A 24389-nucleotide genomic window follows, 5' to 3' on the forward strand; every position below is an offset into this window, starting at 1 on the left:
CATCTTTATCTGAGGTCTATGTAACCAGTGAACAATGCATACAGTTTGTTGTTTACAAGGATGTTCTCAGGGTCTAGCAATGTAGACATAACATGGAATGGGTTGCTTTTGGGCACATAGTATTGCAATCGTGGCATTTCTAGCATAGCACAAATGGCAGAGCTCAACAAAATAACACAAGCAATGGGTGAGATGTCAGCTATTGCCAAAATGGATTTTATTAGGCTGTCTAAAACAGATCAGCATACAACTAAAGCTTTCACTCTTATTTTATGCCAACAGTGTCAGCTTTAAACACTATGTTCATATGCCCCTCAATGAATTTATGTATTAGGAAATGAAATAGACAGACAAATTAGGCACTCAGAGCAATCCATTAATGTCATTTTATTATGCTATATACCTGAGAAATATCATAACTTTAAAATTGGAATAGATCGAAGAAGTTACTTGTTCCACACTCCCAGAGGAATGTAGCGGCGCAAGGCTGCTATGAAATTGAAAAACCTTGAAAAAGAAACTAATCTAGGCCCCTTCCACATAGCTGTATGAAATCGAACATTATCTGTTTTGAACTGGATTATATGGCAGTGTGGACTCAGATAACCCAGATCAAAGCAGATTTATTTATTTATTATTTACTTCACTTGTATACTGCTTTTCTCACCCTGGATGGGGGACTCAAAGCGGTTTCCAAACATAGGTAAAGGTAAAGGCTTTCCCCTGACATTAAGTCTAGTTGTGTCCGACTCTGGGGGTTGGTGCTCATCTCCATTTCTAAGCTGAAGAGCCAGCATTGCCCGTAGACACCTCCAAGATCATGTGGCCGGCATGACTTCATGGAGTGTTGTTACCTTCCCACCAGAGCGGTACCTATTGATCTACTCACATATGCATGTTTTCAAACTGCTATGTTGGCAGAAGCTGGGGCTAACAGCGGGAACTCACTCCACTCCCCGGATTCGAACTGCTGACCTTTTGGTCAGCAAGTTCAGCGGTTCAATCCGCTGCACCACTGGGGGCTCCTTTTCTAAACATATTATGGTAAAATTCAGTCCCTACACAACAATAATAAAATACAACTACCGATTGAATCATAAAAACACAATAACATTAATATTAAAACATAGAGTTCAAAACATATTCATTTAAACATTAAAATCACATTATCCAAAAATCAAATTCCAGGGCCATTCCAATATCAATCTCTATTGCACATAACTTTTATTGCTTATTGCCCAAAGGCCTGGTCCCATAGCCAAGTTTTTATCTGTTTTCTGAAGGCCAGAAGGAAGGGTGCTGATCTAATTTCATTGGAGAGGGAGTTCCAAAGTCGAGAAGCCACCATCGAGAAGGCCCTGTCTCTCTTCACCACCAGTCATGCCTTTGAAGACGGTGGGACTGAGAGCAGGGCCTCCGTCAATGATCTCAACCTCTGAGTTATTGTGGATTATTTGCCGTGATGTTCTGGGTTATATGGCTGTGTGGAAGGAGCCATAGTTTTACTCGAGAGAAAGCCTCTCTAGAATTTTATAGGACTTTTAAAGAAAGCTGACCACAGAATCACACTGGAAGATCAAGAGATTCCCAGAGAGAAGATTCCCAGGTTTTGTTGTGTTTTGGGGGCATAAAAAGCAGCCACCACTTCATATGGCCCAACATGCCAACTATTAAGCAGGTTAGAAAATACTACTGTGTATCCATTCTACAAATCCAAAAGCTTATGGGCTATAGAGGTTTATGCAGCAGTTACAATCCTGGCTGTCAGACTGTTGATTTCTTTTTAAAGAAGAAAGTCAACATAGATCTGCAAATACATTGACACACTGCATCTGAATCAGCAGGTTTGTATCTTATGTAAAACAGAGCTAACAAGCAGCAAAAGAGTTAATGCTGTGCCACAAAACACCCGCCTTCTGTCTCCACATTGGCTCTAACTAGTCAGGAAATGAAGCTCAGCTGTTTTTATTCAGCACATGAGATGTCAATCTCTACCCACGCGGTTCAGTCCAAAGGATCAAGGACTCTGTAAAAATAGGAGAGTGAAGGTAAGTTGGGAGGCTAGGGTGTGTGTTTATTATGGGGAGGGGGAGAGGACCATTCATTCTCTTTAGTTGTATTCTACTCTTCTTGTTGCACAGATGCTATGGACACACCCTCTTTTCTGCAAACCGCTCACAGTTGGGTGATGGTTGGGAGCTCTTTTGGGATGCATCTGCACTGTAGAATTAATGCAGCTTGACATCACTTTAACTGCCATAGCTCAGTGCTATGGAATCTTGGTGGTAGTTTCACAAGGTCTTTAGCCTTCTCTACCAAAGAGAACTGGTGCCTTACCAATTTATTACTGCCATGATTCCATAGCACTGAGCCATGACAGTTAAAGTGGTGTCAAACTGCATTAATTCAACAGTGTACACTGTAGAACTAAAATGAGCCAGAGCCCAACTAAATAATGGTTATGCTATATAATTTCTTTTCCTCCTCTCTCCTCCTTCTCCGCTCCTGCTCCTCCTCCTCCTCCTCCTCCTTCTTCTTTTTTGCTATTTTACATAATTGTATAATTATCTCCTGCCAACCTAGCAGTTCAAAAACATGCAAATGTGAGTAGATCAATAGGTACCGCTCCAGCGGGAAGGTAATGGCGCTCCATGCAGTCATGCTGGCCACATGACCTGGAGATGTCTATGGACAACGCTGGCTCTTCGGCTTAGAAATGGAGATGAGCACCAACCCCCAGAGTCGGTCACAACTGGACTTAACGTCAGGGGAAAACTTTATTTTTACCTATAATTATAGTACTAGAGCCCCCGGTGGTGCAGCGGATAAACTGCCGAGCTGCTGAACTTGCTAACCGAATCCAGGGAGTGGGGTGGGCTCCCGCTATTAGCGCCAGCTTCTGCCAAACTAGCAGTTTGAAAACATGCAAATGTGAGTAGATCAATAGGTACCACTTCTGCGGGAAAGTAACAGCGTTCCACGCAGTCATGCTGGCCACACGACCTAGGAAGTGTCTAAGAAATGGAGATGAGCACCGACCCCCTTAATGTCAGGGGAAAACCTTTACCTATTTTTTTTACATTCCTATAGCTTTTTATCCCATGATAACTTGAAATTTGTAATTTGGGTGGATAATTTAGAACACTCTGCTGTAGTTCAGGAAAGTACTGGAGCCTGTCCACACAGCCATATAACCCAGAGCATCAAGGCAGATAATCCACAATATTTGCTTTGAACTGAATCCATACTGCCATATAATCCAGTTCAATGTGGATTTTATACAGCTATGTGGATGAAGCCCTAGAGCAGGGGTCCCCAAACTTTTTAAACAGGGCATCAGTTTACAGTCCCTCAGACTGTTGGAGGGCCGGACTATAGTTTTTTAAAAAAGATGAACAAATTCCCATGCACACCGCACATATCTTATTTTGAAGTAAAAAAACAAAATGGGAACAAATACAGCCTCAATGTTAATCATAATCATAATAAAAATAATAAAGAGGATTGGAAGAGACCCCTTGGGCCTTTTAGTCCAACCCCCTTCTACCTTTGTGCACCAAAAGCACAAGCAAAGCACCTCTGACATATGGCCACCCAGCCTCAATGTTGTTAATAATAATAATAATAATAATAATAATAATAATAATAATAATAATAATAATAATTATTATTATTATTATTATTATTATTATTATTATTATTGACACAGGCCTAAATGCTTGGGAAGTGTTCGACTTGTGATTTTGTGATACAAATCCAGCATATATATCTTGTTTGCTGTGTTACACTGTGTCCTTCGGTCAATAATAATAATAAAGAGAGTTGGAAGAGACGACCCCTTGGGCCTTTTAGTCCAACCCGCTTCTGCCTTTGTGCACCAAAAGCACTAGCAAAGCACCCCTTAATAATTAATAATTAATTAAATAATAATTGAAATAACATTATAAACAAGCAAAGCTTAGGAAGGCACACACCAGGCGAGGGAGGAGGTGGGAAAGGCATGTGCCTTTCCCTCCTCCCTCGTGCTGCACGCGCCTTCCTCCGTGGAGGAAGAGCGGGCTGGATAAATGGCTTTGATGGGCTGCATGTGGCCCCCGGGCCTTAGTTTGGGGACCCCAGCCCTAGAGCATCCATTGTGTGCACCCTCACTATGCAACTATGTTTTGATATAAGTCTAACTGCTATGGCTCTATTCAGTGGAACTATTGGATTTGAAAGTTTATACGAAAGTTAGAACTTTTTTTCCAGTTTTCTAATGCTGGAGTTAGCAAGATACGTACTTTTATGAACCAAAATAATCCACAAATCATAGGATTCTGTGGGATAATAACACAGCAGTTAAAATGATATTAAAATGCCATGATTGTGCAGTGTGGACACACCTCAGAAAACAAAAAGTAATTGTAGCAGTGATCCTTATCTATTCATTTGAGAGTAAGCTCTATTGAATCCACTTACTTTTTTAAATATTTAATTTCTTGAGATTCAAGTGGTCATACTAATTGGAGTAACTTTTCCAACTTCTGACTCTATTCTAGGGTGCATCTACAGTGCAAAATTAATGCAGTTTGACAACACTTTAACTGCCAGGGCGAATGCTGTGGAATCTTGGGATTTGTAGTTTGGTAAGACATTAGCACATTTTGGCAGAGAAGCCTAATGACGGCAACTCCCATGATTCCATAGCATTGCACCATGCCGGTTAAAGTGGTATTGCACTGCATTAATTCTGCAGTATAGATGCACCCCTAACCCATTCTCTCTCTTTTCCATTTATTTCCTTTCCTTTAAAATGTGTACATATGTACTTTCGTGACACAGTATTTTCATCATAGGAAGATGGAATTGAACAGGGTTTGGAAAATTTCCCAATTATTTATTTATTCATTCATTTTTGGACAACTTTCCCCCAGATTCACAGAGTAGATGAAACTGAGCCAGACAAAGGCAAGTCAATCATAAAATCTGTTGTCCCAGAGCCAAGTAGAGAAAAGATCAAGGTGTGCATAAGTCAGGCTCTCAGATGATGGCCAGGCTATAGAACAAAGAGCAAGGAAAGTAATTGTTATCAAGTAGGACAGATAAAGGTGACTAAAGTCCTCAAAAGTTTCCCAAAAGTGGTGTCCTTCATGAAGTGTAGACCAGGTCTGCTGTTGGAATATCAGTTTTGTGGTATTCTAGATTGGGTTTGGCCTTGTGGGCAGCTCAGGTGAGCCCATCCTGTGGCCAGAGCCCATCCTTTCTTATGCCAGGGAGAAGGGGCAACTTTATACCAGTTTTAGAGACACTTGCATCACCTACATTTTCATGCATTCCATAGCTAGCAAAAGTCCTAAGTGTTACCAATAATAATAATATAATAATAAAACTTTATTTATACCCCGCCACCATCTCCCCAATGGGGACTCGGGGCGGCTAACATGGGGCCATGCCCAGAGCAATACAACATAATAAAATATAAAAACAACATATCATATCATTTAAAATACAATAAATAATAATAAACCAATGCTTAGGGAGGGTTGGGGAAGAGAGGTCTGTAGCATTATTTTGCCCAGGGGTATTTCTATCTTGATACCATCACAGCACCAAAAACAAACAAACAAACAGAAAAAACAAAAACACCCTATTTGTATATGTGTGTAGCAAAAGAAACAACAGGAAAATGAGGATGGAGTCCCACTACTGTGTCCTTGGAGCATTTATTTATACATTTGGGAGCATGAGAGAAGCCTCCCACAGGATGGCAAAACATCCAGGTGCCCCCTGGGCAACGTCCTTGCAGACAGCCAACTCTTTCACACCAGAAATATCTTGTAGTTTCTCAAGTCACTCCTTATACACAAAAAATTATTTATAACTGGATAACCCCAATCTTCTAGCTCATCCTACTATGGAGCACATCTATACTGTAGAATGAATGCAGTTGGACAACACTTTAGCTGTCCTGGCTCAGTGCTATGAAATCATGGAGTCAGAGTTTTATAAGGTCTTCACCTTCTCTGTCAAAGAGTGCTGATGCATCACCCAACTACAATTCCCATGATTCCACAGCATTGAGCCATGGCAGTTGATATGGTGACAATCTGCATTAGTTTGACAGTGTAGATGCATTCCATGTTGCATCCATGAGATCAGCCCTCTCCTGCAGCCAGATTCTGGTGCACTGCTGGATTTAAGGTGTACCAGACTACACAATTACAACAGTTTGGCTCTAGTTTGATTGCTGTGGCTCCATCCTACTGAATCTTGGGATTTATAGTTTGAGAAGGTACTGCTGATTAAAGAGATTTGGTCTGGTGCTTCAAACTGCACCATTAGTGTTCTCTTGCTGAGACTTATTAAGGAATCTACTGAATTTCAAATCCCAGGAAGTTAATGCTCCTGAGAAGGAGGAGGAGGAGAAGGAGGCGGAGGATAAATATATTTTCCCATTTATCAACTTCACCCCACTTCAACATTTGGTAGCAATTACTCTCCCTCCCTGCCCTATTCTCTGGCTGCAGAACAAATGAAGTTTGAAGGTGGCATGCTGAGTCGAGGACACCACCTTTGAGACTCTGCCTTTGGTCATGCCACTCACCACTATCTTCTACAACTTCCATTCCCCACCTAGACAAAGATCTTGCCCTTTGAAATTGTTTTGACACAAAGATGTGCATTTTAGCAGTTATGGAATTATGCAAGCCTCTCTTCCCCTAGTTGGCATGATGCCCTACTGCTATTACATGGTATATAATCTTGGCATGTTTGCTGTTCAGTTCTCACAGTCTCAGGAACATCAAACTTCTCATCGGTTCTTCTTTCTCTCCCTGGCATACAGAGCTACTGACAGTCATGCTGTTGTTTCTACTGCTCCCGGTCTTGCTCCTGCTGCTTGTGATCTTCGGTTTTGTTTACTTCTATTTTTTCCATGGCACAGGGGAGAACCCCTTTCGCCAGCTGATTTTGCACTCCCCGAAGCCAATAGTCACCGATCTAGAAGCTCGGAAAAAGGTTCTCAAGAAAAGTAAGTGTGCTTTGGTGGAACAAAAGTGTTTTGGATTGATTGGAGTGTGGCATTTCCCTTTGACATAGAATCATAAAGTTGGAAGAGACCACAAGGGCCATCGGTCCAACTGCCTGCCATGCAGGAACACACATTCAAAGCACTCCTAACAGATGGCCATCCAGCTTCCAGAGAAGGAGACTCCACCAGATTCCAAGGCAGCATACTCCACTGTCCAAACAACTCTTAATATTAGGAAGTTGTTTCTAATATTCAGGTGGAATCTCTTTTCTGGCTGTTTGGATCCATGGTTCCATGTCTTAGTCTCTAGAACAGCCAAAAACAAGTCTTCTCCCTCCTCAGTATGACATCCTTATATTTAAGCATAGCTATCATGTCTTCTCTTCTCCAACCTAGCCAGCTTCCCAAGCCGCTTCTGATGGGACTTGGCTTTCAGACCTTTTATTATTTTGGTTGTTCTCTTCCTGACACATCTCAGCTTTTCAATATCTTTCCTGAGCTTTGGTGCTCAGACTGAACACAGTACTCCAAGTGAGGTGTGTCCAAAACATGGAAAATATAACTAGATGTGTGCCATGTAGTTTGGTGCCTGTGGAGTCTTTCTTGGACAGACATAACTTTTACAGTATTTGTGTGCTCCCTCCCACTTCCTCAACTTTTAATGTCAGGAAACAAGAAACAGGGCGGGGTCTTGTAGAGAGAAGATTGGTGTTGTTGCCTTTTCCTTTCCTCTGGCTCAGAGCATGTGATTTACCACAGGTGATTCAGTGGGATTCCATGGCTGAACAGGAATTTGTGCCCTGTGGTTTGAGTTCAACACTCAAACCACGCTGGCTCACTTGTTTAGTGGCAATTAGTACCAAGTAAGATTTCAGTGTAAATGAATTAAAAAGTCCCAGGTTCAGTCCTAAATTTGGACTCCATCTACATTGTCATATAATGCAATGTAGCACTCGTATTAGCCTAGGGCAGGGGCCCCCAAACTAAGGCCTGGGGGCCAGATGCGGCCCTCCAAGGTCATTTACCTGGCCCCCGCCCTCAGTTTTATAATATAATATTTTATGTCATTTTTAATAATATAATATATTGTATATACATATAATATTGATAATAATATTATAATATTATACAATATAATACTAATAATACCATATAATAATATTAATTATCTATATATATAAAAGAGTGATGGCATCAGGGCAGCGGACAAAACAACAAAACTACAGGCCCCTCAACCTCGAAATTTGACAACACAACCCATCTTCCACGGCTCTAGGTTGATACAACAAAAAGAAAAGAAAAATAAAGTCCTAATTAGAGGGAGAGGAATAATTGTTTTTATCCAATTGCTGCCAGTTAGAAGGCTAAGCTCCACCCATTTGGTCTCCTAGCAACCGACTCAGCCCAGGGGACAGGCAGAGTTAGGCTTCACTTAGGCCTCTTCCACAGATTATCTAATTTGCACTGGATTATATGGCAGTGTAGACTCACGGCCCTTCCACACAGCTATATAACCCATTTAGAATCTTATATTATCTGCTTTGAACTGGATTATCTTGACTCCACACTGCCATATAATGCAGTCATGCCGGTCACATGACCTTAGAGGTGTCTACGGACAATGCTGGCTCTTCGACTTTGAAATGGAGATGAGCACCAACCCCCAGAGTCAGACACGAGTGGACTTAATGTCAGGGGAAAACCTTTACCCTTTACCTTAACTACCACCAATTCCTCAATACTTCATTTCCCATACCACCATACTTCGCCACAGCAACGCGTGGTCGGGCACAGCTAGTATGTTACAGTATAGTGGTATAGTTCAATACAGTAATATATAATGCTAATATTGTGCTATGCTAATAATATAATATATTGTATGTATATACAGCTGCTCTGAGTCCCCTTCGGGATGAGAATGGAGGGATATAAATGTAATAAATAAATGTTGTAAATGAATAAATAAATAATTTTAGACTTAGGCTCGCCCAAAGTCTGAAATGACTTGAAGGCACACAACAACAATCCTAATTAACTTGACTATCTCATTGGCCAGAAGCAGGCCCACACTTCCTATAGGTGTATGTTGGTTACAATTGTTTTCATTTTTAAATATTGTATTGTTCTTTCATTGTTGTTGCTCTTTTGCACTACAAATAAGACATGTGCAGTGTGCATAAGAATTTGTTCGGTTTTTTTCTTCAAAAGATAATTCGGCCCCTCAACAATCTAAAGGATTGCGGACCGACCCTCTGCTTTAAAAGTTTGAGGACCCCTGGCCTAGGGTATCCAAATGACACATCTAGGCGAATGCGTTTTAATCTTGGGTTTAAAAACAACTGCAAAGATTTGTATCTTCCAGGAAAATTTAAATCTTTGCAAGTGTTGTAGCAGTCGAGACTGCCACAGCTATCTCGCGCTCCCTGAACTAGTTCTCTTACACTGAGGGTGTGACAGAGCTTTGCAAGAGGGGAAGGTACTTCCCATTTTAAAGCTCCTGTCCCATCTTGGTGATGCAGATCCACGATGTGGCTTGGAATCAATATTTTCAATGCCAGTTTAATTAATAAACTGGCATTAAAAATGAATAAGAACATCAGCCTTGGCCTTGTCTTACTCAATCGCTGGGCATGCCTGGGTATGTTTGGCACAAGTCTGTCTACGCGAAGCAGGTGAATATAGCACTGAGCGAAACATACAGAAAAATCACAGGATGTCCCAGATCTACACCTGTTGATAACTCTACAAACTAGCTGGCATTGTCCCCTCCCCCCGATGTGTGACGGGAAGTTGCTCCTAGCTGGCTATAAGCATGGCTGCATGGCTCCTTCCAGTAGGCTCAAATCAAAGAAAGGCTTCATGAGAACGACCACTCCTTTTAATGGTTCCCCAGCAACAGCAAGAGTATCCCTCTGAGCAGCTAAACCAGGAAATCCCAAATAGATGGCTCCCTACAAGGGTCCGCCTCCAGGGTCAAACCAAGAATGGTCAACTTGGAAGTCCCTGAACAGACTTAGAAGTGGAGTGGGCAGATCAAAAGACAATCTGGCAAAATGGCACTTACTAGAAGAATCCTCCACCATGTGTGAATGTGGAGCAGAACAAACACCTCCACATCTGTATGCTTGCCCACAATGCCCTGCCTCATGCACAGAGGAATAATTATTTAAAGCTACAGACAATTCAGTTGCAGCTGCCCATTTTCGGTCTAAAATTGTTTAGTCGCTGGTGCTCCCTCTATTTTATCAGTTTTATACTTAAATGCCAGTTTGAGGCGCATTATGTGTCTGTGTGGAAATGCTCTTGGACACACACTCAAATAACATCTTTAGCAAGCTATTAGTTTCAAGTGCTGTTATCAGCTTTTGGGGAGGCAAAAATACTGCTTTGCTTTACCAAGGTACATTTACACAGTTGAATTGATGAATGGGCTCAAATAGATTGCATTTTTCCCTAGGAATTTTAACACTGTAATTCTTGGGATTCTAGACTGTTTCCCTTTTGCCTGCTTTAAAAGGCTTGTGTTTACAAAAATACCTTCTGACTAATATTCTTTCTTTCTCCTCCTCAGGTTTTTCTGTGGATAAAGTGCCCTCCAACTTAGATGCGATTGTTATTGGAAGTGGCATCGGAGGTCTATCTGTGGCAGCTGTTTTGGCCAAGGCAGGAAAACGGGTTTTGGTTTTGGAGCAGCACAGCAAGGCCGGAGGATGTTGTCACACCTACACTAAGAAGGGCTTTGAATTTGATGTTGGTAAGAGACAAAATGGAGCCCCGGTGGCGAAGTGTGTTAAAGCACTGTGCTGCTGAACTTGCAGACCGAAAGGTCCCAGGTTCAAATCCCAGGAGCGGCGTGATCGCCTGCTATTAGCTCCAGCTTCTGCCAGCCTAGCAGTTCGAAAACAGGCAAATGTGAGTAGATCAATAGGTACCGCTCCGGCGGGAAGGTAACGGCAGTCCATGCAGTCATGCCGGCCACATGACCTTGGAGGTGTCTACGGACAACGCCGGCTATTCGGCTTAGAAATGGAGATGAGCACCATCCCCCAGAGTCAGACATGAGTGGACTTAACGTCAGGGGAAACCTTTACCTTTACCTAAGAGACAAAATTTGACATGCATTACCTTCCACGTGGAAGAGAACTACCCAACTGCTTCATTAGGTTCTCCCACAGCAGAAGCACTGAGTAATAGTGATTGTCTCAATACCGATATGCTTCCATTTGCTTCAGCAACAAAATTGTTGCAACAAGACAGATTGGTTCAATAAAGTCTGCTGCCACCAGACACTAAAGTGAAATGAAAGTTCTGTAATTGTGTACAGCCTGCAATTGCATAGGTTTGGAATCAACAAGTTTAGCTACCCACTAGCCCACACACTTCTCTAGTGTTCTGATACATTGGTTAGGCCAAATGACATTACCAATGTTAATAGATGTCAAATAGTATGATATGAGACAATGTATGGTAAAAAGTAGAAGGGCAAATGTTTTAAAATCTAATTCAGCCGGAGTGCTTCATAAGATTTCTTTTCTTTCCTAATAATTTCTGAGGTTTTTCTTTTTCTACCCTTTCTTGCTCCCCCTCCCCATAAAAAGGGAATTTTAAAGATTATTTTTCCATTGAGCATGCTCTACTATTTTTAGGAGGTCATTCCCATAATGAACTAAAACATTGCAAGCTGGCCAAGGGAGCATTGATCTTCTTCTGAAACACTCTTATTAAAAATGCTAGGCTGTTGCAAAAAAAAAAATTGTGGTGCCAAACAGAATTTGTTTCACCTGTGTATTTCATCTATAAGCCCACTTGACATGTTGCTTCCTTTCATAAAATGTTGCATCTTTGTCTGTCTCTGTGTTCCCACTGCTCTTAGGTATCCACTATGTGGGAGAAGTCCATGAGAACAGCTTCGCACGAATGATCATAGACCAATTGACTGATGGTCACCTAGATTGGGTTCGATTAGAGGATCCGTACGATTTTATCACCTTTGGGGACAAGGAATATGAACTCTACTCCGGGAAGGAAACCTTTGTGAAGGAGTTGGAGAGGCAGTTCCCAGGGGAGACAAAAGCCATCAAAGAGTTCATGAGGCTATCAGAGGTGAGAGAGAATGCTGAATAATTTTAATTAATTGGGACACCTTACTTCTGAAAACCACAACAGGCCTTGATAGAGGGATTTTTATTGTGTACAGTCCAACCTCTGTATCTATGAGGGATACATTACTGAACTTACTGTGGAAACAGTAAACATTGGATAGTAGTGAACTCTATTGAAATAAACAACCACTGTCAGAAGTGACCATGGAGTCAACTGGAGGACTTAGAAAATTCCTAGTGAGGACATATTTTGCCAGATGGAGGGTACCCATTCTTTCGATACAAATATCATATCGTATATCTTTCCACTACTTGATTTTACATTTCTGTAACCTGATAACATTTTGTATTTTACCACACTTATAGTACTGTTTTTCTATCAATGGATTCAAGAAGATTGAGAGTTTAAAATAATGGCTTCAAAAATGTTATTTTTGTTACAGTAGAGTCTTGCTTAGCCAACATAAAGATACCAACAGAATGTTGGATAAGCGAAAATATTGGATAATAAGGAGGGATTAAGGAAAAGCCTTTTAAATGTCAAATTACGTTATGATTTTACAAATTAAGCACCAAAACATGATGTTTTGCAACAAATCGACAGAAATATGCAATTTGTTTAAAAAAAAATTATGACTTTTTCCCATTTTCTCACCCAAAGATTACAACAAAACATATTCCCTTGTTTGCCATGCTGAAGATCTTTCCCTTATGGCTATCTACATTCCTGATCCAATGGGGCCTCATTCACTGGATCTCACCCATTTTCAAATTGACATGTTCCAGCCAGACCAAGATTGTAGAACAGTTGACCACCAATAAAGACCTGCAAGCCATCTTGAGTTACTTCTACTATGGTGAGGAAATACTGATTATTTTTCTTTGGGATGGTTTGGTTTCTGGACCTAGCTTTTAATCACGTCTTTCCATGACGTATTTGTCCCATTCATAAAAGTGAGTTTGTGGGGCACATACAAGAAGACGTTTCCAGGTTCAACCCCTAACAACTCCAGGTATGGCTGGGAAGCCCCTTGACTTGATTTTGGATAATCATTTGAAGAGCATGACTGATATTAGAGATGTGAAAACTTTGAATCTTTATTCCATTGAGTTTGTCTGAATCCTATCTGCTTTTGTGTTTCATATCAGTTTGTGAAATGGTTGTGTTTTTTACTCCACTGAAATCTGTGTATTTTAAATACATTTCTCTTCACTTCTCCCCACAGATTAAATTTTGTGGATATATTTCAATGAAACACATTTTAGTCACTTGCATATCACATATCTCCCCAAAGAACAGACATAATTCCGTGGCCAATGCATATGTTCAGTCCTCATTGAGCTGTGTGTATTTCTGCATCTGTTATCATTGATTATCATGGTGCTTATTTAATTCATTTTTGTGAACCAAAGCAAACACTTTTAAAATTGCTCATTCCATTAGGAATTTATTTACCAGCTGGCTCATACCTTTTTCACATTTTGGCAGTCCAGATTAGTCTCAGTTGTCCTGTTTTTAAAACCTGCTTTTTAAATATCCCAGTTTTTCTCTCCTCCTCCCATGTCCCTTTTTCATCTTTGGCTTACTTCAGTTGCTACAAACAGAGTTCAACATACTAAAATAGTTTGCACTTATTAGTAGTAAACTCACTGTGAGGGAAAGGCTGGAATGGCTGAGATCTTTTCTTTTGGGCTCAGGTAAAAGCAAACATCTGACACCTTTCCTAACTTGGCAAACTTGATAAAATCAACAACTATTGATTATGAAAACAGCAGGACATGAGCGTCACATGTGCAGTTTATTTATTTATCATGTCAGAAGCGAACTGAGGGTACAGTTGTGATGTATTTAAAAATACAAACAAAATTTAAAAACTTGGCATTATACTAAATGTCCTTTGACCAGTAGCTGGCCACTTGGAGTGCCTCTGGTGTTGCTATACATGTGGAAGGGATCAGACTGCATTGTAGTAAGTGGTCTGTGGTTTGCTTTTCTCTATATTCGCACACCGTGGACTCCACTTTGTTGCCCCATTTCTTAAGGTTGGCTCTGTGCAAATAAAACCATGTGATTTATAGCATCCTTGGTAATAAAGCACACACATTGGGAGATTTAAAACATAAATTAATCATGAAGGTTTATTCATGCAGCATATCTATGCTGGACTTTTCATAGTTATAGCTAAATAAAAGGATATGTTCTTAAATAAATAAAATACATCTCTGCTGAAACACTGCACAAAAATGTTTGTGTCACCGGCTCTGATGGTGTCATCCAATGTGGTTTGCATCCTTTGCATCCCCCTAATGATGCAATTGTTCATTAATAACTTTTGTCATCTTGACCACACTGTGATGATGTTTGCTGCTGTTTTTTTACTAGTGAAATGTTGGAGGATATGCTAGCTATCACATTGAAATTCTCCAAACCATTGGGGCATCTTATCAGAAAAGATTTTCTAATGTTTCAAGTATCCTAATCATCTTTTTCTCTTTCGATCCCTCACAATAATTTTCAGGCGTTCCTCCAAAAGACTCCAGTTTCCTCATGACTAGCATACTGGTTCGTCACTTCCAGCATGGTTCATGGTATCCATTAGGGGGACCTAGTGAGATCCCTTTCCACATCATCCCAGTCATCGAGAGATCTGGAGGTGCCGTGCTCATGAGGGCCCGTGTGAATCAGATCTTGGTCTCAGAGTCTGGCAAAGCAATAGGTGAGTTGCACATGGAATTTGACAGTGACTCCATTACAAAGGGAGAGACCTGCCCCAGTTTTTATTTGAATATTAAAAAATATGAACTTGGGAAAAGTTATCAGACATAGACTGAAAGGAACTTCTCTCCCAAATTCAAAAGGTACAAATGTTCCTAGCATGATCTTGCTGTCTCTTCTTGCCATGTATGAAGTGCAACTCCATATCCACAGGATATATGTTCCTGGACTTTGTGTGGATATGTGAAATCACAGATCATAGTGACCTCTATTATTTTCAATGGGATGAATACATAGGTACTGTTCAGGAGGCCCTAACTGAATAGATGAAACTGTGGTGAAGCTGCGTATATCACTTTTCTGGGTTGGGGCGGGGGCAGGATGTACTATATATTAAAGATAAGAAGTCTTTGCAAAAAGAAAAAACACTGCTACTCCAATTCAGCACCAATATGATTTAATACAAAGAGATTCAAATGCAGCCTTCAAGTGTTAACACACAAATTTCTGGACCTAGATGGCAAAATCTGCCAGTTTCAGGTTCTGTTACATTTTTACATTTCAACATCCTGCCAAACCAAATTGGAAGAACTGTGGAAATATTGTAAAATACTTACTAAAATTAACTAAAGTAGAATTCCTCCCCATTTTTACCCCATTTTTCCCTCCCAGAAAGCTGAGTGATAGGGTCACCTTGTGGTTGCTATAAGCTAGAAATGACTTGAAGGCAAACCTGAAAAAATATCATTATGAATCCACAAGATCCAAAAAGTTAAAACAAGACCAAACATTCAAATAATTTAAACCCGATAAAAACATAGCATTAAAGTCACCCACACATATACCAGTAGTAATGCATTGCCATCCAAGACTGTTCTACTCAAATTATGGATAGCTCTGCAGATCAAATAAAATTAGACCAGGGAAGCGGAAATGCAGGGACAAAAAAGAGACTTTGTCATTTCCCAAGTGTTTTCAACATGGTTCATACTTCTAACCCTTCACCAACAGCGAGGTCCTTACTGAAGCAATCTGCCTATAAGTGTGTGAAATTGCCACTCCAGCGTTGCCCTTACTGAGCAATTATTTCTTGCAGGGGTGAGTGTACAGAAAGGACAGAATGAAGAGGTGAACATTTATGCTACTCTTGTGATCTCGGATGCTGGCATTCACAACACCATGGTGAATCTCCTGCCTCCTGAGATCCGAAGCAAACCAGGTAAATCAAGCATTGTTGGATGTTCTCAGTGAAGTTCACTATGAGCCATGCCATAAAGGTCAAAGTATTGTTGGAAGAGAACCATATTTGAAATTAAACCTTTTTGTTGATAATCAACTGTAAATCTTCCAGGGATTTACCTGTGGATTTCAATCAACCCTTCCCTGCTCTATCAAATAATTTCCATGTATATTAGCCAATTTCTTCAACTTATTCAAGTTGCATCAGCCAACTACTCTTAGTACTGGTGTTTCCCAAATCATGATTTGAAGCGAGAGTTTGAAGAATATTTGGAAATGAGTCATAATGGTAGGCATAGGACAGAGATGAGAAAATGAAATAGGTGGAGATCTGGTTTCTCCTTACTCCTGCAAATCAGATCATATTAAGCTTTGATCCCCAGTATTTTCATCGACCCAGAGAAATAAAACACTCTTAGCTAGCATTGGACTGAGGGATTCAGTGGACTAAGTCTGTATTTTCCACAGGTTAAATTAAGCTTGTAAGCCATAACTGTCCTTCCTTGATCCTAGAAATCACACATTAGGATGGTGGTTCCCAAGCTTTGGTCCTCCAAATGTCCTCCAAATGTTTTGGATTCACATACATGAACTCCTGACTCTTGGCCAAGTTTGTGGGGGATTTTTGGATTTGAGGTCCAAAACACATTGAGCTCTCATGTTTCAGAGTCATAACATTCGGAAGCTGACATGAACTTTTATTGTGTCTTCTCTACTACAAAATATGGAAAGAGGAGACTCGTGTAACCAGTGCCACCTAGTGACTTCACTTTAAAAGGACAGCATCCAGACAAGATTTTGGAAGTTATGGCAAACAGTCACTGCCCAGTTCATGCCATTTAGGTTCATCCAAAATGTGTGGAGAGGGGAATAAAGGGGTGTATACAGGCCCATAGTATAACATGCATGTCTGAACTTTGTTTTGGGAAGGATTCTAAGGACCTCATCAAATTGATGCAGTCATCCAGATCGATTTGCCAGACTCGGTGGCGAATTGGGGGATAGTGGGGTAATCCCGGCGCCCCACCTCGCTGGCAAGTGATGCTACCCCATCACATGTGAGGAAGTGTCACCGCACAGCTTCCCCCCATTGTATCCCTGTTGTTTCTAATGGAACGCGGGGAGGCTCCCATGTTGGCAGTACAACATTGTAGGACGATGCTACCTCAGCTGACCCATGGAGCCGTGCTGGAAGTGAGGCTACATCGTGTGATGGGCAGCATGGGGTTCCGTGGCTGAACTGGGCCAGAAGTGTCCTAGGATGCTGAAATTTCCTTGTGTGATGAGGTCGTAAATGGGCTTCTGGAAAATTGTCTTTAGATTCCCGGTTAACAGATCTATTTCCCATTTTTATTTTATTGTAGTAGAATCTTGTTTTTATTGTTGTCAGTCATCTTGAGGGCCCTTATGGGTACTATATGTCTAATATTTTTATCCTTTAATAATATATTTTTGTTTTAAATCATTTATATTTTGAAAAGTGCAATCCCAATTTAAGATTAACTTTTCTGTATGTTTTTAGCAGTATTAAATTTTTAAATTATTAACCACCTTGACTCTCAGTTTTGCAAGAAAAGCAAGATAGAAGTAACAGTAGCAGCAGCAGCAGCAGCAGCAGCAACAACAACAACAATGCATAGTGATATATAAATATTAATATAACCCAATATCCCGTTTGTATAGACAGGATGTGCATGTATCAATGTTTGTTTCAGTGAAATTTCTGCCCCTTTTCAACTCTGTGATTCTATAAATTCAGAAATCAAGTCCCAAACTGAAATGGTCCAACACAGTATGGGTTCCTTCCTCGTCTTTGTGGGCCTCCGAGGGACCAAAGAAGAGCTTGGGCTCACGTCAAGCAACTATTGGATTTACCCAAGCAATGATCTGGATACCATGTAAGTAAAGCCTTCCTATTTACTTTCCTTCCCCAGCTTCAACAAAGCTAGTTGCTTTCCCCATACTGAATTAGTAGATTTAGTACCTATGCCCTCACTGAGATTGGTAACAGTTGAGCAAGGATATGAGCAAGCTAAATAAGTATTTGTGAGTGTTATGCAATTATGGCATAATTTGCTTTTTGCATAAGGAGTTACTCATCGATTGACTCTTTCAGGTTATTGTTATCTTTCCTTCAAGCTCACTAGCTCCACTTTCAGGCAATATGCAACAGGAAAATTACTTTAAACAATACAATAAAACAATTAAAAAATGCAAAACAAATTAAAATACTCATTCAGAACTTTGTAAAAGAAACTGAAAATAGTTCTGAAAATAAACTAAGCAAACAGAGCAGTTTCAGATACTCATGGCTGCTCTGACTCAGTTGAATGTGGTTTTCCATCCCAATTGAATATCACTCCTGTTCTATCCTACAAGGAGACCTGTATCAGAATATGTTGAAATTATGTTCACTTCCCATGAAGGCCCGAACATGATATTTCTAATTCATTTGGAATTTCTTCACAATTGACATTTGAGTTCTATTGCCTTTGGATTCATGTAAAAATTCTGAGCTCTGCATCCATAACATAAATCAGATTGGGAACAGTTCAACATCCATGTGCAATTCCCATGTGCAAAAAACCCAACCTGCTGCTACAAAAAGCACACCATTAATGTGGGCAGGTGGTTTTTTTTTTTGGTGTCAGGAATGACTTGAGTTGCTTCTGGTGTGAGAGAATTGGCCATCTGTAAGGATGTGGCCCAGGGAACACCCAGATTTTTTTTTATATGCGCAGTGTAACAGATCCAACCTTTCCATTCTCCTTTCTACAGAAAGAGATGTCCTCTATAGTTACAGGGGGTATTTCTGGCAATTCTTAGCATCATAGAGAATTGCTACCATGAGAAAAGAACCCCACATTTTGGGGGGTAACTTTAGTGAGGTGTCAGTTCACCCTAGAAAGCTGTCTTCCCGATGCAGACGGTTTTGTATCTGCTGATGGCTTCTCCTGACAACCTTCCTATTTCTCCTCTTTTTGTTTGCAGAATGACCACGTACTCTAATGTACCCAAAGAAGAGGTGAGTAACAACATCCGGATGATGTACATCACCTTCCCATCAGCCAAGGATCCCACGTATGAAGAGAGACACCCAGGTATTATATTTGGTTTCTCTATAGGAAAGGAATACCTTGGAAAGACAATGTTATCCACGGATAGTACTCACACTTGTTTTTTATTATTATTTTCTGTCGTGATGTTTTCTCTTATCATTGTTTTTAATATGGATTTTATTAATATTTCTTTAAGCTGTTTGTTTTATTTTGTCATAAAATGGGGAATAATTCATAAATACATGAATAGGTAAAGATAAAGGTTTTCCCCTGACATTAAGTCTAGTCGTGTTAGACTCTGTGGCTTGGTGCTCATCTCCATCTCAAAGTCGAAGAGCCAGCATTGTCCGTAGACACCTCCAAGGTCATGTGACCGGCGTGACTGCATTGAACACCGTTACCTTCCAGCCAGAGATATACCTCTTGATCTACTCACATTTGAATGTTTTCAAACTGCTAGGTTGTCAGAATCTGGGGCTAACAGCAGGAGCTCACCCCGCTCCTCAGATTCGAACCGGTGACCTTTCGGTCAGCAAGTTCAGCAGTTCAGTGGTTTAACCCGCTGCACTATGGGAGCTCCTAAATACATGCACACCTATATTTATATAGCACTGTTTGTGTTATCCTTTATTAGAAATGAATTTGGCAAAGGCCAACTAAGAACCGGCAAAGTGAACAATAAAAGATAGGAAAATGTAATATATCAACTCATCCTTTCATTTAGTTTTGATGAGTCACGATCAAGGATTTTGTGCTGTTTGTATCTTAAAGCAAACTGGCCAGATTAGCACTCCTCTTACTAATATGCTAAAAGGAGTTTTTTATGTTTTACATTTCACAAATTCTTCAAATGCTATCATATATGCCAAAATGTTTTTTAAAATGCAAAAGCATGTACTTTATGGTAAAATGCATAGCCATTAGATGTTCTGTAGGGAAAAAAATAAAATACCTTGTGTATTTGATTAAGATCAACTAGATATGGAAACAGGATGGAACACAAGCAAAACTGCCATGGACAGGAATTCAGATGACTCTTACAGTAGAGTCTCACTAATGCAAGCTAAACGGGCCAGCAGAAGCTTGGATAAGCGAATATCTTGGATAATAAGGAGGGATTAAGGAAAAGCCTATTAAACATCAAATTAGGTTATGGTTTTTTTTACAAATTAAGCACCAAAATATCATGTTATACAACAAATTTGACAGAAAAAGTAGTTCAATATGCAGTAATGTTATGTTGTAATTACTGTATTTACAAATTTAGCACCAAAAATATCACGATATATTGAAAACATTGACTACAAAAATGACTTGGATAATCCAGAAGCTTGGATAAGTGAGGCTTGGATAAGTGAGACTCTACTGTATTTAATTCTATAAAAAGATTAAATTTGGAGGAAGCTGAGTTTCCCAGGCTGTATGGCCATGTTCCAGAAGCATTTTCTCCTGACGTTTCACCCACTGTAGGAAAATCTGTTGACTGGAGGGTCGGTAGTTCAAAGCCACAAGTCGGGGTGAGCTCCTGACTGTAAGCCCCAGCTTCTGCCAACCTAACAGTTCGAAAGCATGCAATGCGGGTAGATCAATAGATACCACCTTGACGGGAAGGTAAAAGGGTGTGCCATGCAGATATGCAAAACATTCCGACAACAGGTTGGAGAATCTACAGATAACAGGCTCCTAGGCATGAAAAATGGAACAAGAGCGCCTTCCCATGGTTGGAAATTGAGCATCTCCAGATGCCAGAGATGAAAAAAGGGGAAAGACTTTACCTCTGTCTGTGTATTGTATGTTGTTGTGTAAAAAGGCATTGAATGTTTGCCTCATATGGGTTCTGTAATCCGCTCTGAGTCCCTCTAGAGAGATAGAGCAGAATATAAATAAAATGTATTATTATTATTATACTACTACTACTACTACTACTATTACTACTACTTTCAAATATTTACAATTCTTAAAGGTTGCTCTTGTATGACGATCATCACTATGATTCACTACAAGTGGTTTGAGGAGTGGTCTGGAGGCCGAGTGAGGAACAGGGGGCCTGACTATGATGACTTTAAAATGGAGATTGCTCAGCAAATGCTAGACAAGACTTTCAAAAAATTTCCTCAACTCCATGATAAGGTAAAGCCCGTTTGAGTATAACCATGTAGAATTACCTTTCTAAGGACTTATATATTCCTTCTGCATGGAAAGGAGCATCTCTAAATATCCTAAAGGCAACAGATCCTGCCTGATCTCAGAAACTAAGCAGGATCAGCCCTGGTGTTAGTACTTAGATTGGAACTGTCAACAACGACAAAGTGCTGTAGACTATATTTCAAAGGAAGGAACTGGCAAAACCACATCTGAGTATTCCTTGTTTGAGAAAACCCTATGAAATTAACAGGTTTGTCACAAGTCAACAGGTTACTTGATGACACATACATACATACATACACACAGGGGGAGGAAGGGGAAGGGACTTCTTTCATTAAATCTTGCCAAGGGAGAAAAAAAATCTCCAAAATTTGTGGGTAGGTCACACCATTACCAGGGGTGATCACTTAAATTTCCCCTCTCCCAAGATAATTGTTCCTTAGTTGCCACTACACACAATGACAGCAGAAGCTGCAATTGTATTGCCAATACAGCAACTGTTTTGGATCTTTCACAATTCCTTGGACCTAACACTGTTATGAAATGCAGGATATAGTGGGTTATAGAGGCCATCACTGTCAGAGTAATTTGCAGCACAGCAGTAGTTAGATGGAGTCAGTGGAACACAGAATGAAGTGACACCAAGAGATGTTAGTAAAACTATATACAAAGTTTTACTGTAAGCAGTAATAATCAAGACAAACAGGCTTGCAGACAATGGACACAGGACTTAACACCTAGGCAGACAGCACTCAACTCAACACAGAACTGAACTGACGCAATCAGCAATGCATACACACACTTGTGTCTGGACACTCCCCAGTTCCAGCCACACATCAAGGTCATCACAGCTTCTTAGTAATTAACTCTTTCCAGACTATAGTACACTCTGGATGATTCAATCAGTATGCAATAAAGGCAAGACACAAATTTCATTTAAACACTACCAATACACAAATCCCACATTAACAATCACATATGTGAAATTAGAGAATTTCAGATACTATTTTTTAAGGTCTGCACTTTTCTAGGAAAATGAGAAGGAGTTATATAAAGAAAAGCTCAAATTTTGGCTCAGAGCTAACTCAGTACTCTCAGTGTTAATATTAATGATAGATCTCTTTCCCTTGTGAGGCTTGACTTACTCTTTTAGTTTATTACATGGTCTTTGTCTCATATTCACTCTTTGTCAGAACTAACTATGGTAGAAAATGCATCTTAGCACAATTACTGGGAGCAGTTTTCCTTTAACTTTTGAAACGTAGAAACTAGCTCGCTCTTTCACCATTGCCTTCGTTTATCATATTTTTAATTTTGTTCTTTCTAGGTCGAATTTATGGAAGCTTCTTCTCCTCTCACCAACCAGTACTATCTAGCTGCTCCTCTGGGTGAAATGTACGGTGCGGAACATGACCTAGTTCGCTTCAGTCCACAAGTCATGGCGACCATGAGAGCCAAGACTCCTGTTCCCAATCTCTATTTGACAGGTTAGTGACAGCTTCTCATTTCTCCCACAAGCTCTCAATAAAACAAGACATAAATTACAACCAACATGTTACTTTCAATTAATACATTGTCAGGGACAAAGTTATATCTGTGCTATATTACAGTTCTAAATAATTTCTGTTATATTTAAATAACAACAAATCAGACATAACAAATACATAAAAAGAAAAACTTTGCAACTGCCCAAAATATGGCAGTCATCCTTTGCTTACAGGCCTCTACTTGAAGCATTCAGGTTTGTAGTTTTATATTTATATGTGTAATAACTAAAAGTAACTTTAATTGTTTTTGTCGAATTGGGAAAATAAATAATTACTTATGATAGTTTACCTGTAAAGTTTGTAAGCTACAATGTATACAAGGATGAGTATGCCCAGAGGGTAGTATCTGGCAGTTTTTCAACCTGTTGTTGAAGGCTTTCATGGCTGGAATCACTGGGTTGCTGTGAGTTTTTTGGGCTGTATGGCCATGTTCCAGTAGCATTCTCTCCTGACATTCCATTTGCATCTGTGGCTGGCATTTTCAGAGGTCCTCTGAAGATGCTGGTCACAGATGCATCAAAATGTCAGGAGAGAATGCTACTGGAACATGGCCATACAGCCCGAAAAACTCATAGCAACCAACTTTTTCAACCCTTAGGAGTGCCAGAAGACTTCGGCTTGTTGGTGACTGGTAGTGACAGTCCTTCACTCATGGTTGCCTTTTGGGATATTGAAGGGTTATTTCATTTTCAGAGTAAGGGGCTCATCAAAACAGCTATCGCTAAGCAATCGAGTATTTCAAACTGCTTTTTCAGGCAGAAAACATAGGGAAAGTTTGGCTCTCACAGTTGGAGGTGCTTTGAGCTATGGCTATGAGGGATCCAAAAGCCACACTAAACCTCCTCAAAAGTTGCATATGTTCTGCAGATTTTAAACAGTCTTTTCTAAAATGTGTATTTTTTCCCTTTCCACTGTGTAGGTCAAGATGTCTTCTGCTGTGGCCTGTTCGGGGCTCTAAATGGGGGCTTGCTTTGCTCTTCCACTGTGCTTGGACGCAACGTTTTCCTCGACCTAGCGCGATTGAAGAAGAAACTAAACAGGCTGAATCATAAGAAAAAGAACTAGTCTTGTCAGACACATATAGTCTTTCAGTGGAAAAAAGTGCCTGGTTGTAAAAATAAAACAATAGCTTTGTAGCATCACATTGAAGGACCTTTTGGTCCAGCATTCAGTTAAGTGCCTCTAGGACAGTGTCTCCCAAACTTTTTGGATCCTGCAGAAGACATTTACTTTCTGTGAAACCCAACACTATCCCTGATTTGTTTAATTAAAATATTACAAAATCCCAGAGTTGGAAGCTGTTCCCAAAGGCCATTGAGTTCAACCCATTGTGTTAAGCTATGGCTTAGTCCATTTTCATAATCTGGGTTGGTCACCATCCCCACATCTTGGTAAACTGCATAAACTTTTGGAAGAAATAAACATTTCATATTTTTCAGTATGTTGCTTGATCTTTGACAAGTTTGAAAACACCATGAGGATGAGGAATTGTGCAATGTCATAGATGCCGAGTGTTTATAACAGGGAACAGGATGTATCCTTATGATACAGATTCAGTTCTTTCTAGAGTGC

The 24389-nt window shown here is 40.1% G+C and overlaps 1 protein-coding gene across 1 annotated transcript; it reads left to right on the forward strand.

The window, feature by feature from the left end:
- Window positions 1-1925: 1925 nt before the first annotated feature.
- LOC100554559 (all-trans-retinol 13,14-reductase) lies at window positions 1926-24255 on the forward strand. The gene is made up of 12 exons (XM_062984326.1): window positions 1926-2048; window positions 6824-7009; window positions 10581-10763; window positions 11883-12112; window positions 12773-12968; window positions 14631-14828; window positions 15924-16046; window positions 17826-17964; window positions 19058-19167; window positions 21089-21255; window positions 22598-22757; window positions 23737-24255. The coding sequence occupies exons 2-12, from the start codon at window positions 6838-6840 to the stop codon at window positions 23880-23882; spliced, it is 1824 nt and encodes a 607-aa protein (XP_062840396.1). The 5' UTR covers window positions 1926-2048; window positions 6824-6837; the 3' UTR covers window positions 23883-24255.
- The last annotated feature ends 134 nt before the right edge of the window (window positions 24256-24389 follow it).

Source organism: Anolis carolinensis, chromosome 6, assembly GCF_035594765.1.
Source record: "Anolis carolinensis isolate JA03-04 chromosome 6, rAnoCar3.1.pri, whole genome shotgun sequence".
NCBI classification, from domain to species: domain Eukaryota; kingdom Metazoa; phylum Chordata; class Lepidosauria; order Squamata; family Dactyloidae; genus Anolis; species Anolis carolinensis.

Coding starts and splice junctions, on each gene's coding strand:
- LOC100554559 (XM_062984326.1), top strand. CDS start 6,838: ATGCTGTTGTTTCTACTGCTCCCGGTCTTGCTCCTGCTGCTTGTGATC. Junction 19,168..21,088: donor GTATGAAGAGAGACACCCAG/GTATTATATTTG, acceptor CAATTCTTAAAG/GTTGCTCTTGTATGACGATC. Junction 21,256..22,597: donor TTCCTCAACTCCATGATAAG/GTAAAGCCCGTT, acceptor TGTTCTTTCTAG/GTCGAATTTATGGAAGCTTC.